At 40.8% G+C, this 13,573-nt stretch overlaps 1 protein-coding gene across 1 annotated transcript in view; it reads right to left on the bottom strand.

Moving 5' to 3' along the window:
* CFAP221 (cilia and flagella associated protein 221) overlaps nt 1-13,573 on the bottom strand; it is a 39,154-nt gene that overhangs the window by 9,800 nt on the left and 15,781 nt on the right. The window contains exons 9-11 of the mRNA XM_008594893.1: nt 8,762-8,920; nt 7,743-7,834; nt 1,445-1,537 (exon numbers count right to left, since the gene is read on the bottom strand). Coding sequence (XP_008593115.1) covers nt 1,445-1,537; nt 7,743-7,834; nt 8,762-8,920 — 344 coding nt within the window. The remainder of the gene's footprint in view (nt 1-1,444; nt 1,538-7,742; nt 7,835-8,761; nt 8,921-13,573) is intronic.

The following is a 13,573-nucleotide window of genomic DNA, read 5'->3' as shown; positions in this document are numbered from 1 at the left end:
AAAGTCTGGATTTATTAAAAACAAACATATTTTGGAATAACAGAGTTAAGAAGTGAAAATCAGCAAGGATGCTGCAGGACATGTCCCCAGATGGCCTTGGCCAACCCAGCTCTTCCCTCTCTTGTTTGTATGTATAAAACTTTATGCTATGTTGGCTAATTAAACTAGAAAACTTAAATGGATTTTATTTGTGCCTGGTAGAAAGTACCTGCTAAAACATATGGAACTTCTAATTTTCTCTCTGAAATTGTGTGGTGATATATTTTAAAAAGGAGAAAGTACTGACTGAGATCTAGAGGCATTAGCATATGGGGCAGTGGGAGGCAACTCAGCTCAGATGCATGTGCGCTGGGGGTTTGGGGGCCACGCACTGAGGTGCTCACAGTGGAGAAGCTGCTGCGAGACAAGGGCACATGCTCTGCTTGGCTCAGCTTTCCCACCCTTGCTCCAGTCTGCTGCCGGGCCTCTCTAGCCATCAGGCTTAAATGGGCATGGTGATAGGAGATTCAAGGACTTTTTTTAAATGTGGTAAAATATATATAAGATTTGCCATTTTAACCATTTTTAAACCTAGAGTTCTGTAGAATTAATTACATTCACAATGCTGTGTGTCTACTACCTCTGTCTATTATCAAAACCATTTCACCATCCTAAACATAAACTCTGTGCCCATTAAGTAACAACTTCCTGTTATTCCTTCCCCCCCAGTTTCTGGTAACGTCTAATCTACTTCTGTCTCTGAATTTTTTTCCTTTTAAATTTATTTTTTTAATCGACCCATAATAATTGCATATATTTATGGAGTACAATGTGATATCTGGGTACATCTATAGGACATATTTTCACTGGCTTGGATGCTGAACAGTAAAATCAAGTGTAAGCATCTTGCTACTGGGCTTGTATTTCTTTAAGCCTACCTAGATTCTGCCCATCTTTCACACTGAATTTTTTTCCTTTTAAATTTATTTTTTTAATCGACCCATAATAATTGCATATATTTATGGAGTACAATGTGATATCTGGGTACATCTATAGGACATATTTTCACTGGCTTGGATGCTGAACACTAAAATCAAGTGTAAGCATCTTGCTACTGGGCTTGTATTTCTTTAAGCCTACCCAGATTCTACCCATCTTTCACATACTAACCCAAGTCCATGTGACCACTGAAGCCTTCCAAGTCCACCTGCACCACCTCTGAGCTCCATTCCCTTGAGCTCCTGGAGCATCTAAAGATCAGCAAACTCCAGGCCTTAGGGACTGTCTGTTCTCCTCCAGGAACGTAACATAACATTGTATCTAGGGGGTGGCACGCTTGGGTGTGAGCCTTGTCTTCTCATCTGAGTTGCATGCTCAGGTGCTGTGCTCTTTTAAAAATCCCTCACAATGCCTTGAATATTTTTGGAAAACAGAACACATTAGAGACCAAAGGCAAAAAACATACCGTTCGACTATTTCTAGTCTGTCTTCTTCTGGTAAGGCATCAAGAACGGCAGGGACGTCTACAGGAAGCATGACTGAATTGAAGGAATCACAGCTGCAGAAAAATCACACTACAGTCAGGGGTAAGTGATCACGTTAGTAGTCTGGGCGTCTTTATGTAATTTTCTGAAGCATTTTTATTTCACCACTGGTGAGGCCTCTACCGCTCTGTCCTTCCTCAGTCCGGAAAACCCACCCGCGTTTCCCGGGAGGCAAAGGCAGGGCCGCGACAGGCCCGTGCAGCCCAGGAGAGCGCCGCCCAGTGGGACATTTTCTGGAGTTTAAACAGAATCATAGGCTTTTTTGGTTGGTGGTATCTAAAATTATATAATTTCCTGGGGTGGGCATGGTTCGTTAGTTTAACTTCTTGTTCTTAGTGGTTTTTTTCCCACCTTTGTCTTCCTTAGTCATTTTATTCAATTTCAAACCTTCCTTCCCATCTCCTTATGTATACTTTGGTATTGCAACCTTAAAGCTTTATGTAAAAATTCCTGGGTATTGAAGACATTAAAATAATTGAGACAGGGAGAAAAAGAATATTGTTATTTTAAAAGTTGGCAGCAAACTTTTGTTTCAAAATGGTGGAATGAACACTCACTTTTTTTGTTTTTTTGGTTTCAACTCCGTCCTTAGAAACCTTTAAAATGAGATTGTCAAGGGAAACTGTTTTTTTGTTTTTTGTTTTGGCAGCTGGCTGGTACTGGGATCACATTGCGGACCGTGGTGTTATCAGCTCTAACCAACTGAGCTAACCTGCCAGCCTAAAACCTTTCAAATGATGTTAAAGGAATAAAAACTGAACACACAACAGCAAAGACAACAGAAGAAAAGACATCAGGGGATAAAAATTTTGAACAATTTTCTGGAAGAAATTTCTAGAAGCTTGGAAGAGTGCTGGCTCATGAAAAAGAGCAAAGAATGACAGAGCCTGGAGCACACAGGGAAGGAAATGGACCTCCTCATGGACATGAGAAAGGCCACCGGCTTAAGGGAAGGCAGGAAGTGGGAATGGAAAACAGGGATTAATTGAGGCTCTCTTATGTGTGCACATGTGTCTTTGATATAAGACTCTTATTCTGTTTTGTTCTTGTGTGAAAATGCACCTGCTTTTCATACAAATATGGAGACTTTTCATACAAATGATGGCAACATGGTTTTTACAGATGGAAAAAAAGAAAGAGGATACCTGTGAATGGAGGGTTTTTCAGGAGATATTAAGCAAAAAAAGCAAATGCAGAAAACCATACCTAGAATGTCACTTTCTGTATAAGAAAGAAAGGAAAACAAGAAAAATCCATATATTCTGCTTAGCATTACAAAAAGAAGCACAGGAAGGATAAGTTGGAAGACCAAGCTGGTGACCTACCAGGGGCGGGGGAATGGGGTGGAAGGGAGATTGGAGGGAGTGGCACGTCCCTGAGTAAGCCTTTTTGTTTGGAAAACACGATAATGTTGAAAAAATAAAATTAAATCTACAAGAAAGGGAAATAAAAACAAAAACTGAAAGCAAACTGAAACAAATGGTAACATTTTATATAAATTCCATTATCTGAAGGGAAAGAGAAGGAAAAAAAAGAGAGAAAGATATTGAGAGAGAGAGATAGAGAGATCTAAAATAGACCCACAAAAATATAGTCAACTAATTTTTGAAGAAGGAGCAAAAGCAATTTAATGGAGAAAGGATAGTCTTTTCAACAAATGGTACTGGAGAAATAGGATGTCTGTATGTGAAAGAAAGAAAGAAGGAAGGAAGGAATGAAGTTAGGGGAGAGACGGAGAGGGAGAGGGAGGGAGGGAGGGAGAAAGAGAGAGAGAGAGAAAGAAAAGAAGGAATGAGAGAGAGAGAGAGAGAGAGAGAGAGAGAGAGCGAGGGAGGGAGGGAGGGAGGGAGGGAGGGAAAAGACAGAAAGAAATAACCCAAGTAACAATATACCCACGTCTTGGGTGGGATGGAGTGGGAGGAGAGTTGCAAATAAACCTGAACTCTATTTATTAGGCTTGTTTATTAAAGTAGTTACGGTGGAAGCAATAATGAATTACTTTAGATGTATCATAAAATTGAGTATGTAAATGTGGTAGGAGCCAGAGTTTTCACAGAGGAAGAAGGGGGATGCAAATATGGAATGGTGGAAAGCAAGCAATGTCTCTGTGGATATGGATGGGAATTTTAAGTGTTGGTGTGAATTCACCATTTCCAAAATATGTTTATGTTTGTGTATATGTGTGTTTATATGCACATATGTATATATGTGTGTGTGTATGTATCTGTATATATGCAGTGTGTGTGTGTGTGTGTGTGTGTGTGTGTGTGTGTGTGTGTGTGTATCCCTGGCTTTGTCTACTGAAGAGGCCACGAAATCAAAACACCCCAGTAGCAGTGTGCACACCTAGCACACAGGTTTTGGCCTTTAATTTCATTCTCACTAAAAGAAACCCGTGCCCCACCACGCAGAGATTAGCTCTATTTGCTAAGTTCATGACAAAGAATCCAGGTTCTAATTGAAAATTCCACCAAAACTTTAGAACAGGTATGGTCAGAAGTGATTCCTGTGAGAGTAGGGACTGAGAAACTGAGAAACGAGACCTCTCTCCAGAAACCAGACTAGTCTGGGAAGACGGAATGTTAACAATCAAAAGTTTTTTATGAAACAAAAGTAGTCCAGTTTTAAAATCATGAGACTATGGTCCTCTTACCTTTTTTTGGTGTGTGTATTAATATGTTGTTTTAGAATTGAAATGGAGATGAGAGTAGATGGTGGTCGGACCTTTTTGTTTGTTTTGCTTGGTTTGTTTTAATGTTTTTACTTGACAAAGTAAAACTCTGACACCCCTAAGTCAGTTCCCAAAATTCTTCTAGGAAATACTCATCTATAAAATCCAAAAGTCTGGGAAATAGTGGATTAGATAATTTCTTTGGTTGCTGCTGACTCTCAGATTTTATGGAAGTCCATAGAGACTCATTCTCTCTGAATTTACTATACAGTAAAGAAATCAATGACCTGCTTCAATTATTATGGATACAAAAATAACTTATGTAAACTATATTGTATGGTTTAACAACATACACATAACTCTCAGGGGCAAAGGATGTAAGGAAAACCTCACATGTAATAGGAGGTCATTTATTCAAGCAAAATGGCTGTAAAGTTGAATTATTGTTAATGGATTTGTGGGAACTTGCTACAGATTGAATGTTTGTGTCCCCCCAAAATTCATATGTTGGGAAACCTAACCCACAATGTGATGGTGTTTGGAGATGAAGCCTTTGGGAGGTGATTCAGGTCATGAAGGCTTCCACCATGTGAGGACACGGTGAGAAGATGGCCATGTTTGAGCCAGGAGGGGGGCTCTCACTAGATACCAAATCTGTTGGCACCTTGTTCTTGGACTTCCAGCCTCCAGAACTGTGAAAATAAATTTCTGTTGTTTATAATCTACCCAGTCTATGATATTTTGTTATAGCAGCCCAAATGAGCAAAGACAAAACTTAAAAAAAGGAACTGCTATTATTTTATAACTGATTTTAGAAATAAAAACATGACCTAGAATCTTATACCGAGTGGAAATACATGATAAGGAAATATAAAATCCTCTCTTGATTTTATAAGCTGTTACACAATTGCAGTTTATTTTGAAACAAACTGGCCCTACAGAGCACTCAGGTCCAGAAGCTGAAAAAACACCAGGTTGCAAGTTTCTTTTTTTTTTTTTTTCTTTTTTTTCCTTTTTTTCTTTTTTCGTGACCGGCAACGGATCGCAACCCTCAGTGTCGCGCCCGTACCGGACCGGGACCGGCAATGGGATCGCAACCCTCGGTGTCGCGCCCACACCTCGCTCAGCCAGTGAGCAGCCGGTCTGTAGGTGGGATCCGAACCCTCGGCGGGAGCGCCACTGCACTCCCAAGTGGCGCACTGTAGCAGTGCACCACCGGGCCGGCCCGCAAGTTTCTTTAATCCATGTAAAATTCATGTTTAATTCATGGTTATTCAAGGTAACTGCATTCTGTTTGCTTGTTGAAAGAACAGCCTAGGGAGTTTTTTCCAAGGAACTGCTTTGGGGGAAAAAAAAACCAGGGTGTTTTTTCTTAATTCTTGAGATCTGTGTGTGATGACAGCAGGTAAACGCGAACAATCACCACTTCTCACCATTTCTCATTTTGCTTTTTCACTCTTCTGACAATACCCCAAACCCAGCTATGCGGTTTACCGCTTACATGGGTCTGTTCTGAAGTGACCCAGTCCCCTAGCAAAACGAGGCAGTCTGTTGACGCGGTGACGGACCATCGCCATCTGGTGGCAACAGTGATTGCGGGGTGTGGTGGGCGGGGTGGAGGGTAGAAGAGAAGGAAGTTATTAGAGCATGCACCAGGCATGATGCTAGATGCTTCGCTTAACACTTTTACTTTAATCCTCACAGCAGCCCGGGTGAGGATGCTGTCCTCGCCCTGGTTTCACAGATGAGGAAATTATTGCTCAAAGGGCTTCAGTAATAAGTAACTCGCCCATGGATAGAGAACTGTGACACAGTTTGCCTGTAAAGCAGGCAGCTCTCTAACACCAAAGCCTTCCTTCTCTCTACAGTGCCATTGTTTCCCCAATTCTGGAGATCTGACATTTTAGAAATATGTTAAAAATGAAGAACAGAGATGCTGAGTTTATTTTGAGATGGCCACAGGGTGAAGGAGGAATGGATGAAGTAATACAAAAGGGATAATACTTTGGAGCTCCTGTCATGTCCCAAATTCTATGCTGAGTGCTCTTTGTTTATCTCACGCTGATCTCCAGGCAAAGGAGAGTAGTAGGGCACTAAGGAAATAACTCAAAGGGTCGGCACACGGAGAAGTCTCTGGAAGTATGCCTGCATTTGGCTTAACTCAGGAGCAGCCTTTCCTGCTGGCAATGAAGGAAGTAGAATTAAGCTCTAGGGTCACAACCTGTGTTCCACCATCTCCTCAAAGACCTGGAGAGGAGCAGGTGCCCAGGTATTATAAAGGCAGTTGCACACTGGGTAAGCTTTTGCATTCCTACTGAAATGGAAGTGTCAAGGCTGAGAAAGACCTTTGCAACAAGTCCAATCACCTTGTCTTATTGACAGGAGGACAGAGCCCACCTCTTGGAGATTGTGTGGCATTCTTGGTGAGTTTCAGAGTCAGAGGACCCAGGATACACTAGTGGGAGTTTAGGGGAGGGGGAGCATATAAAGATCACCTGCTGATCTTGGTTGGTGGCAGAGCTCAGGCTTCCTGGCACTCTTAGGACCATGACAGGGCTCTGCCACCTTGGAGTAAGCCTCATTCTGGAACAGAGGATTTGAACAAAAGGTGAGAGCTGATAATCATTCTGGGACACTAGTCACATTTTCTCACCGATAACTCATTTAACAATATTTGTAAGGACAATGGACTGAAGATGTGGGCTACTGGCCAGGCAGAGTCTAAAGAAAAGGTATCAGGCTATTTGTGTGATCTCTTACTGCTTTGAATAGATATTAAACAAGCATTTAGCAGCAATGTGGTTACTCTAAATTTCATCTTTCTTTGCTTAAACAATATTCTTTTTTTTTTCCTTTTTGTCTTTTTTCGTGACTGGCAACGGATCGCAACCCTCAGTGTCGCGCCCGTACCGGACCGGGACCGGCAACGGGATCGCAACCCTCGGTGTTGCGCCCACACCTCGCTCAGCCAGTGAGCGGCCAGTCTGTATGTGGGATCCGAACCCTCGGCTGGAGCGCCGCCACGCTCCCAAGCGGTGCACTGTAGCAGTGCGCCACAGGGCCGGCCCAAACAATATTCTTATCTACCCGTTCTGTTTCTGTAGCAGAGCCAGGGGCTGTATCTGGAGCTGAGCTGTCTCTGTGTGAGGACAGCTGTGGGGCTGACAGTGAATGCCATGCTGTGGTAGGACAGAGAACTGGATCCTGTGGAACTGGAGATGAAGGATGCAGAAGGCTAACCTTGGTAATTTATAAATTTTAAAAATTGGCTGTGAATATTTCAGTGGAATTATATGGATTGGTTGTCTGCTTTTACTGAAGCATTGCCAGTTAGCCACGTGTGATGTTACTTTTTTTAAAAAGTGTATCTGAATTAAGATAAATTCAAAATATGAAAATCAGGTATACATCATGCCATTTCTCTAACTAGTGAACTTCCCTCATGTTTTAAAAGTATGGTTTAACATATTATTGGCATTTAACGTTTGGGGATCATAGCCTCTGTAATGTGAGGGGCAGCATACCTCATGTGACAACAGAGTGCTCACCTTGGTGTCGTCTCCGCCTTAGAGGTTTCGGGCAGGGAGGAGAGAACCAGGGACTGGAACCTCTTCCAGTGCATTATTCCAGGAATAATGTCCTGTAAGAAAAGCCGGCACAGGGTATGGTATGGACAGGAACTATTTGGTGAGATAAACTCTAGGAGGGACTTCCACTTCATTCAACTGACTACTTTTCAGTCCTAAACAGTTAGCTCCAAAGTTTATAATTTCATTAACACTTACTGAATTTTTCTGAAGCAAACAGACAAGCACTCCAGCAAAGGGCATCAGATAACACCACACAGAATTAGGAACAAAGGAGAGGTTTTTTCCCTTGCTTCATTAGGCACACAAGCAACATGTCCTGGTGATGGAGGGCAGCTGTGACCTTCAAATCTACTTCGATTATTGTGAATGCAATGCTAATGCAGCATTCAAAGAGAATGAGCAGTTCATCGGACGGCACTCCAGGCAGGGCAACTGCGTGTGCAAATGTGGTTGAGTGCAGGCATGTGATAGAGATGGGGGGAACATGGCTGGAGAGGCAGACAGGTCACGGCATGATCAGATTTGTGTGCAAGAAAGATTTCTATGGAGAGCCACCCACAGCAGTGGTGGGCCATGGGGCAGATAGATTGGTGGCATCCAGTGGTGGTTAGACATGGGTAGGGACCAAAGATCACATGGGGAACTGCACAAGTCCATAGAACAAAAGGGCAAGTAGGTGATACAAGAGGAGAAAGTTTGGGGTGTGGTTGGTGGAAGTGGGGCAGAGATAATGATCTGAGTTAGGGATTTATTGAGTTTGAGGGGCCTGATGGTAATCTTCAAGAGGTTTCTCTGGATATTCAGATCAGGTTGGTCACCTGGTGGGGAAAGGAATTCTTTGTAGCCACTGCCTTAACTGTGCATTTGTTACATTGCCACCTCATCCATTCTGATGTTTCTATACTTGTTGGGGCTAGAGAAAGAGGAAGTCAGACCATGGGGTTACGTACACCATGTGAGTCTGGTGATGGCATTACCGTGTGATGAAGAAACTCCTTTTGGGTGACAGGAATGCTGGATCCATCATGGGTCTCTTTGGTGAACTTGTACTTGGGGTGAGAGCACAGATGGTAATCTATCAAAGTTTCCATGTAGGTCAGAGGGCGCTTTACAGCAAATAATCCTGGGTTGGGATTCTGCAGAAGAGAAGGAAAAAGATTCTTTTTTGTTTACCAGTTTCTAAGCTGGGCGTAGGAGAGGCGCCAGCGAATGTTCTCTATGGCTCCCGCTTGCACTAACACTGTGATTCCATGTCAGCTCGTCTAGGAAAGAGAAGCAGGAGAGCAGAGGTGTCTTCAAGTTGGCAGTGTTTTAAAATGTCACAGTCATTCATAAATGTCACTTTTCTGGTTTAAGAGCTTCCCTACATACCATGTGGATTTACTAAACTCACATGGAAACAAGTATAATTGAAACCACAGCTTAAAAATGCCTTAAAGTATTTGTTTCTAACTTTGATGAATTAGGGGGGAATTATTAAATAAGTAACCTGGTTTTAAAAAGGGAATAAGTTTCTGGTTTTGAAAACAAAAAATAGCTTCTTAAGAACTACTTTAAAGAAAAGACAAAGAAGAGAGTGACATTTGAGATATTAGGAAATGTCAACATTTAACATTGTTTTGGTAATATTTTTAATTCATAAAGTCTCCATTTGGGTGTAGTATATGGTTTTAAGGAAAATCCTATTTTTTACTAATTTTACAGCACAACAATTTCCAGGCACAGAGTGATTATATCAAAATACTAAAACATAGAGCCTTTTAATGTTCTCTCCAGGACTTGGAGAATAAAAACTCCACTCTTGTCCCAATCAATAACGTAGCTATTCCCCTCTCACAGTTGTTTAATCTCAGACATTTAGGAACAAATAAACTGAAATTTTGTTCTTTTTGTTTGTTTGCGTGAGTTTTTTAACAATTAAAAAAACCCAACTCCACTTGGCTTATGCTAATTTCACTGGCAAGAAACAAATGTCCCCTCATAACATAAATGACATGCAGCTGGACTGGGGAGGCATCCAGGCACCCAGATGCAAGGGTGGGATGTTGGTGAGTCAAGAACTCTGGGAAAACTGGACATTCACGTGTAGAAGAATGAAACTAGACCCGTACTTCTCACCATATACCAAAATCAACTCAAAATGGATTAAAGACTTAAATATAAGATTCAAGACTTTAAAGCTTTTTGAAGAAAATGTAGGGGAAACACTCCAGGATGTAGGGCTGGGCAAAGACTTTCTGAATAAGACCCCAAAATACAGACAACAAATGATAAAATAAACAAATGGGATTATATCAAACAGAAAAAGCTTCTGCACAGCAAAAGAAACAATCAACAGAGTGAAAAGACAACCTAAGAATGGGAGAAAATATTTGCAAACTATAAGTCCAACAAGGGATTAATATCCAGAATAGACAAGGAATTCAAATAACTTTATAGTAAAAACCCCCCAAAGAATACAATTAAAAATGGGCAAAGGAGCTGAATAGACATCTCTCAAAGGAGGACATACGCATGGCCAACAGGTATATGAAAAAATGCTCAACATCATTAATCATCAGGGAAATGCAAATCAAAACCACTCTGAGATACCATCTCATCCCAGTTAACCTGGCTATTATCAAAAAAACTGAGAATAACAAATGCTGACAAGGATGTGGAGAAAGGGGAAAACTTCTGCACTGTTGGTGGGACTATAAATTAGTGCAGCCATTATGGAGAACAGTATGGAGGTTCCTTAAACAACTACAGATAGAACTGCCATATGATCCAGCAATCCTACTACTGGGTATATATCCAAAGGAATGGAAATCATCACGTCAAAGGGAAACTTGCACTCCCATGCTCATCACAGCTCTATTTACAATAGCCAGACTATGGAACCAACCTAAATTTCCATCGATGGATAACTGGATAAGGAAAATGTGGTATATATATATATATACTATGGAATACTACTCAGCCATAAAAAAGAACGAAATTCTGCCATTTGCAGCAACATAGATGAGCCTGGAGAAAATCATGGGCAGAAAGAGAAATACTGCATGTCCTCACAAGTGGGAGTTGAATTAACGAATAAACAAAGAAAGAAGGAGAGAAAGAAAGAAACAACAATCACAATAATACATTGAAATTTTAGAAGGAGAGAACAGAACTGTGGTTACTAGAAGTGGAAAGGGGGATTAATGAGAAATTAGTGAGAAATTGGTTAATGGACACAAAGAATCATTACGTAATGTAATGATGAATAAGCTGACTATCCTGATTTGACCATCACATATTGCACAACTATTCATTGTCAACTTTGTACCCCACAAATACGTATAATCAATTATGCTTCAGTAAAAAAGTAAAATAGTAATGAAAAAGGAATACTGGAAAGACTGTAAGCTGTTAATGCAGACAGACTGATCTGCAGCTTGGCCCAGGAGGAAAGCTTGGGGGGAATGTGGGGAGAGGCTCTTGACTGAACTCATGATGTAAAGGAGGGGGCAGGGCAGGGATGTGGTGATGCCCACTGAGGGAGTCTGCAATGCCCACAGGAGTGGAGAAGCAAGCACACACCTCAGTGAGCACTTGCAGCTGAGGCGAGGGCTAGGTACAAATAGAAGGAGGCAGTGTGATGGGGGATGGGGCTGGCTGCCCCCTATGGGGGTAGTGACGGGGCAAAGGTGCACAACAGTGGGGAAGGGGAAATTACCAGTGTGGCCTCAGGAGTGTCTCCTGCTCTAGTTGACTGAGGGCACATGAAGTTGCTATGTGGCCAGCTCTCTTGGCCTGTCATGGGCTAAATTTAATGAATGTAGTCTTTTTGGAGACTGCAATAGCACTGACTCCAATAGTCGTTGTACTTCAGATCCCCCTGGGTGGCCATTGGTACCAGAGTGAGTGGTCTGAGTGGTCACCCACGATGATTTTAATTTTAATTTTCCTCAGATTAACGTATGCATATGGTAGTGACTCACTCAGGCTGCAAGGATTTGTGATGAAAAGACATGGGCTCCTGTGGTCCCTTCTAGGCTGACATCCCAGAGGCTTATTCTTTCCTTTATTTCTGGGTTTCATGCTTCTGATGGTTACTACCCTAACTCTAAACAATATGCTTATTCTTCCATTTCTTGACTATCAACCTCAGACACTATCTACTGACTCATTACTATGCAAGATAAATATTTTGCTCATGTATACAAATGCCCTGTCCAAACTTCCTTCCAATTTTGAAAATTACATTGTTCTACTTAGAACAATTTATATTGTTCTGCAGTTGGTTACCTTTGTGACTTGAAATGATGCACTTATATCCCTATTTCTTGTTTCATTGTTAGTTGAATATTTCAACTCCTCTTCAGGTGAAACGAGAACATTATCATGCCTACGCTTTCCGGTACCCTTCTTCCTCTTCCACAATTTTACTTTGAGGTTACTGAGATTGTTAACATTCTCATTCGGGAACCACAACCAAGACCTTCGTGCTGTGTTTATCTGTTGTCTCTAAAAGTTGGAAACTAGTAAGTAGCATTTACTTTGTCTTAACTGTGTAAATATGTTTCTCCGCCAGGCCAAATAGAGGCTTGGATTATAGTTTTTTGTTTGTTTTGTGAATGTTCAATATTATGACCTGTGGGTCACTGTTTGTTAGAGAACAGTTCTAGCATCAAGGCCAAATGGGTTCTATTTTTAAATTTTCCATCAACTCTTATGAACAATATATCACGTACTCTTTTTTGTCTGATTTCTCTTAGCATAATTATTTTGAAAATTATTCATGTTTATCCATTAACCTATTGACACTTTTTCCCCTCCATTTTTGGGAACAAGTAAGGTTGCTATGAATATTCTTGCACAGGTCTTCTGCTTCCATTTATCTTGGATTAATACCTAAGAGTGGAAAGTTTGGATCATATGGTAGGTGTATGTTTACTGCTAATTCTGTAACTTAGTAAGAAACTGCCACCCTGTTTTCCAAAGTAGTTGTAATATTTTACATTCCCATCAGCAGTCTCTTTAATTTTAGATGTTCTAAGAGGTTTCTCACCAAGCTTTTAATCTGCATTTTGTTGATGCATTCTTTTGTGCATCTTTTCATGGGCATATTTGCCATCTGTCTATCTTCTTTGGTGAAGTGTCTGTTCAAATCTTTTGCCCATTTTAAAATTGGGTTGTTTATTTTCTTACTATTTAGTTTTGAGAGTTCTTTTTAAAAATTATTTTTTAAATTTTATTGTGGTAAGAACATTTAACATGAGATCTACCCCCTTAACAAACATTTAAATGCATATTTTGTTGGCTATAAATACAATGTTTTATAGCAGATTGCTACAGCTTATTCATCTTTCTTGACTGAAACTGTATGCCCATAGATTACAACTTCCAATTTCTCCCTCCCCTCATTTCCTGACAACTACTATCCCACTCTCTGATTCTATGAATCTGACTATTTTAGACACCTCATGCAGTATTTGTCTTTCCGTGACTAGCTTATTTTGCTTAGCGTGATGTCCTCAATGTTCACCCATGTTGTTGCATATTGCAGAATTTCTTTCTTTGTAAAGGCTGCACAGTATTCTACTGTATGAATATTCCACATTTTCTTTACCTATTCATTCTTCATGGACATTTAGGTTGTTTCCACCTTTTGGCCATTGTGTATAATGCTGCTATGAACATGGTTGTACAAATACCTCTTCATGTTCCTGCTTTCAATTCTTTTGAATAAATACCCAGAAGTGGAATTGCTAGATTGTATGATAATTCTATTTTTAATTTTTTGAGGAACAGCCATATTGTTC

The sequence above is a fragment of the Galeopterus variegatus genome, unplaced genomic scaffold (assembly GCF_000696425.1).
Source record: "Galeopterus variegatus unplaced genomic scaffold, G_variegatus-3.0.2 Scaffold11815, whole genome shotgun sequence".
Lineage (NCBI taxonomy): Eukaryota > Metazoa > Chordata > Mammalia > Dermoptera > Cynocephalidae > Galeopterus > Galeopterus variegatus.
Note: the sequence above shows the minus strand (reverse complement) of the source record. Positions and strands in the feature narration are given on the sequence as shown.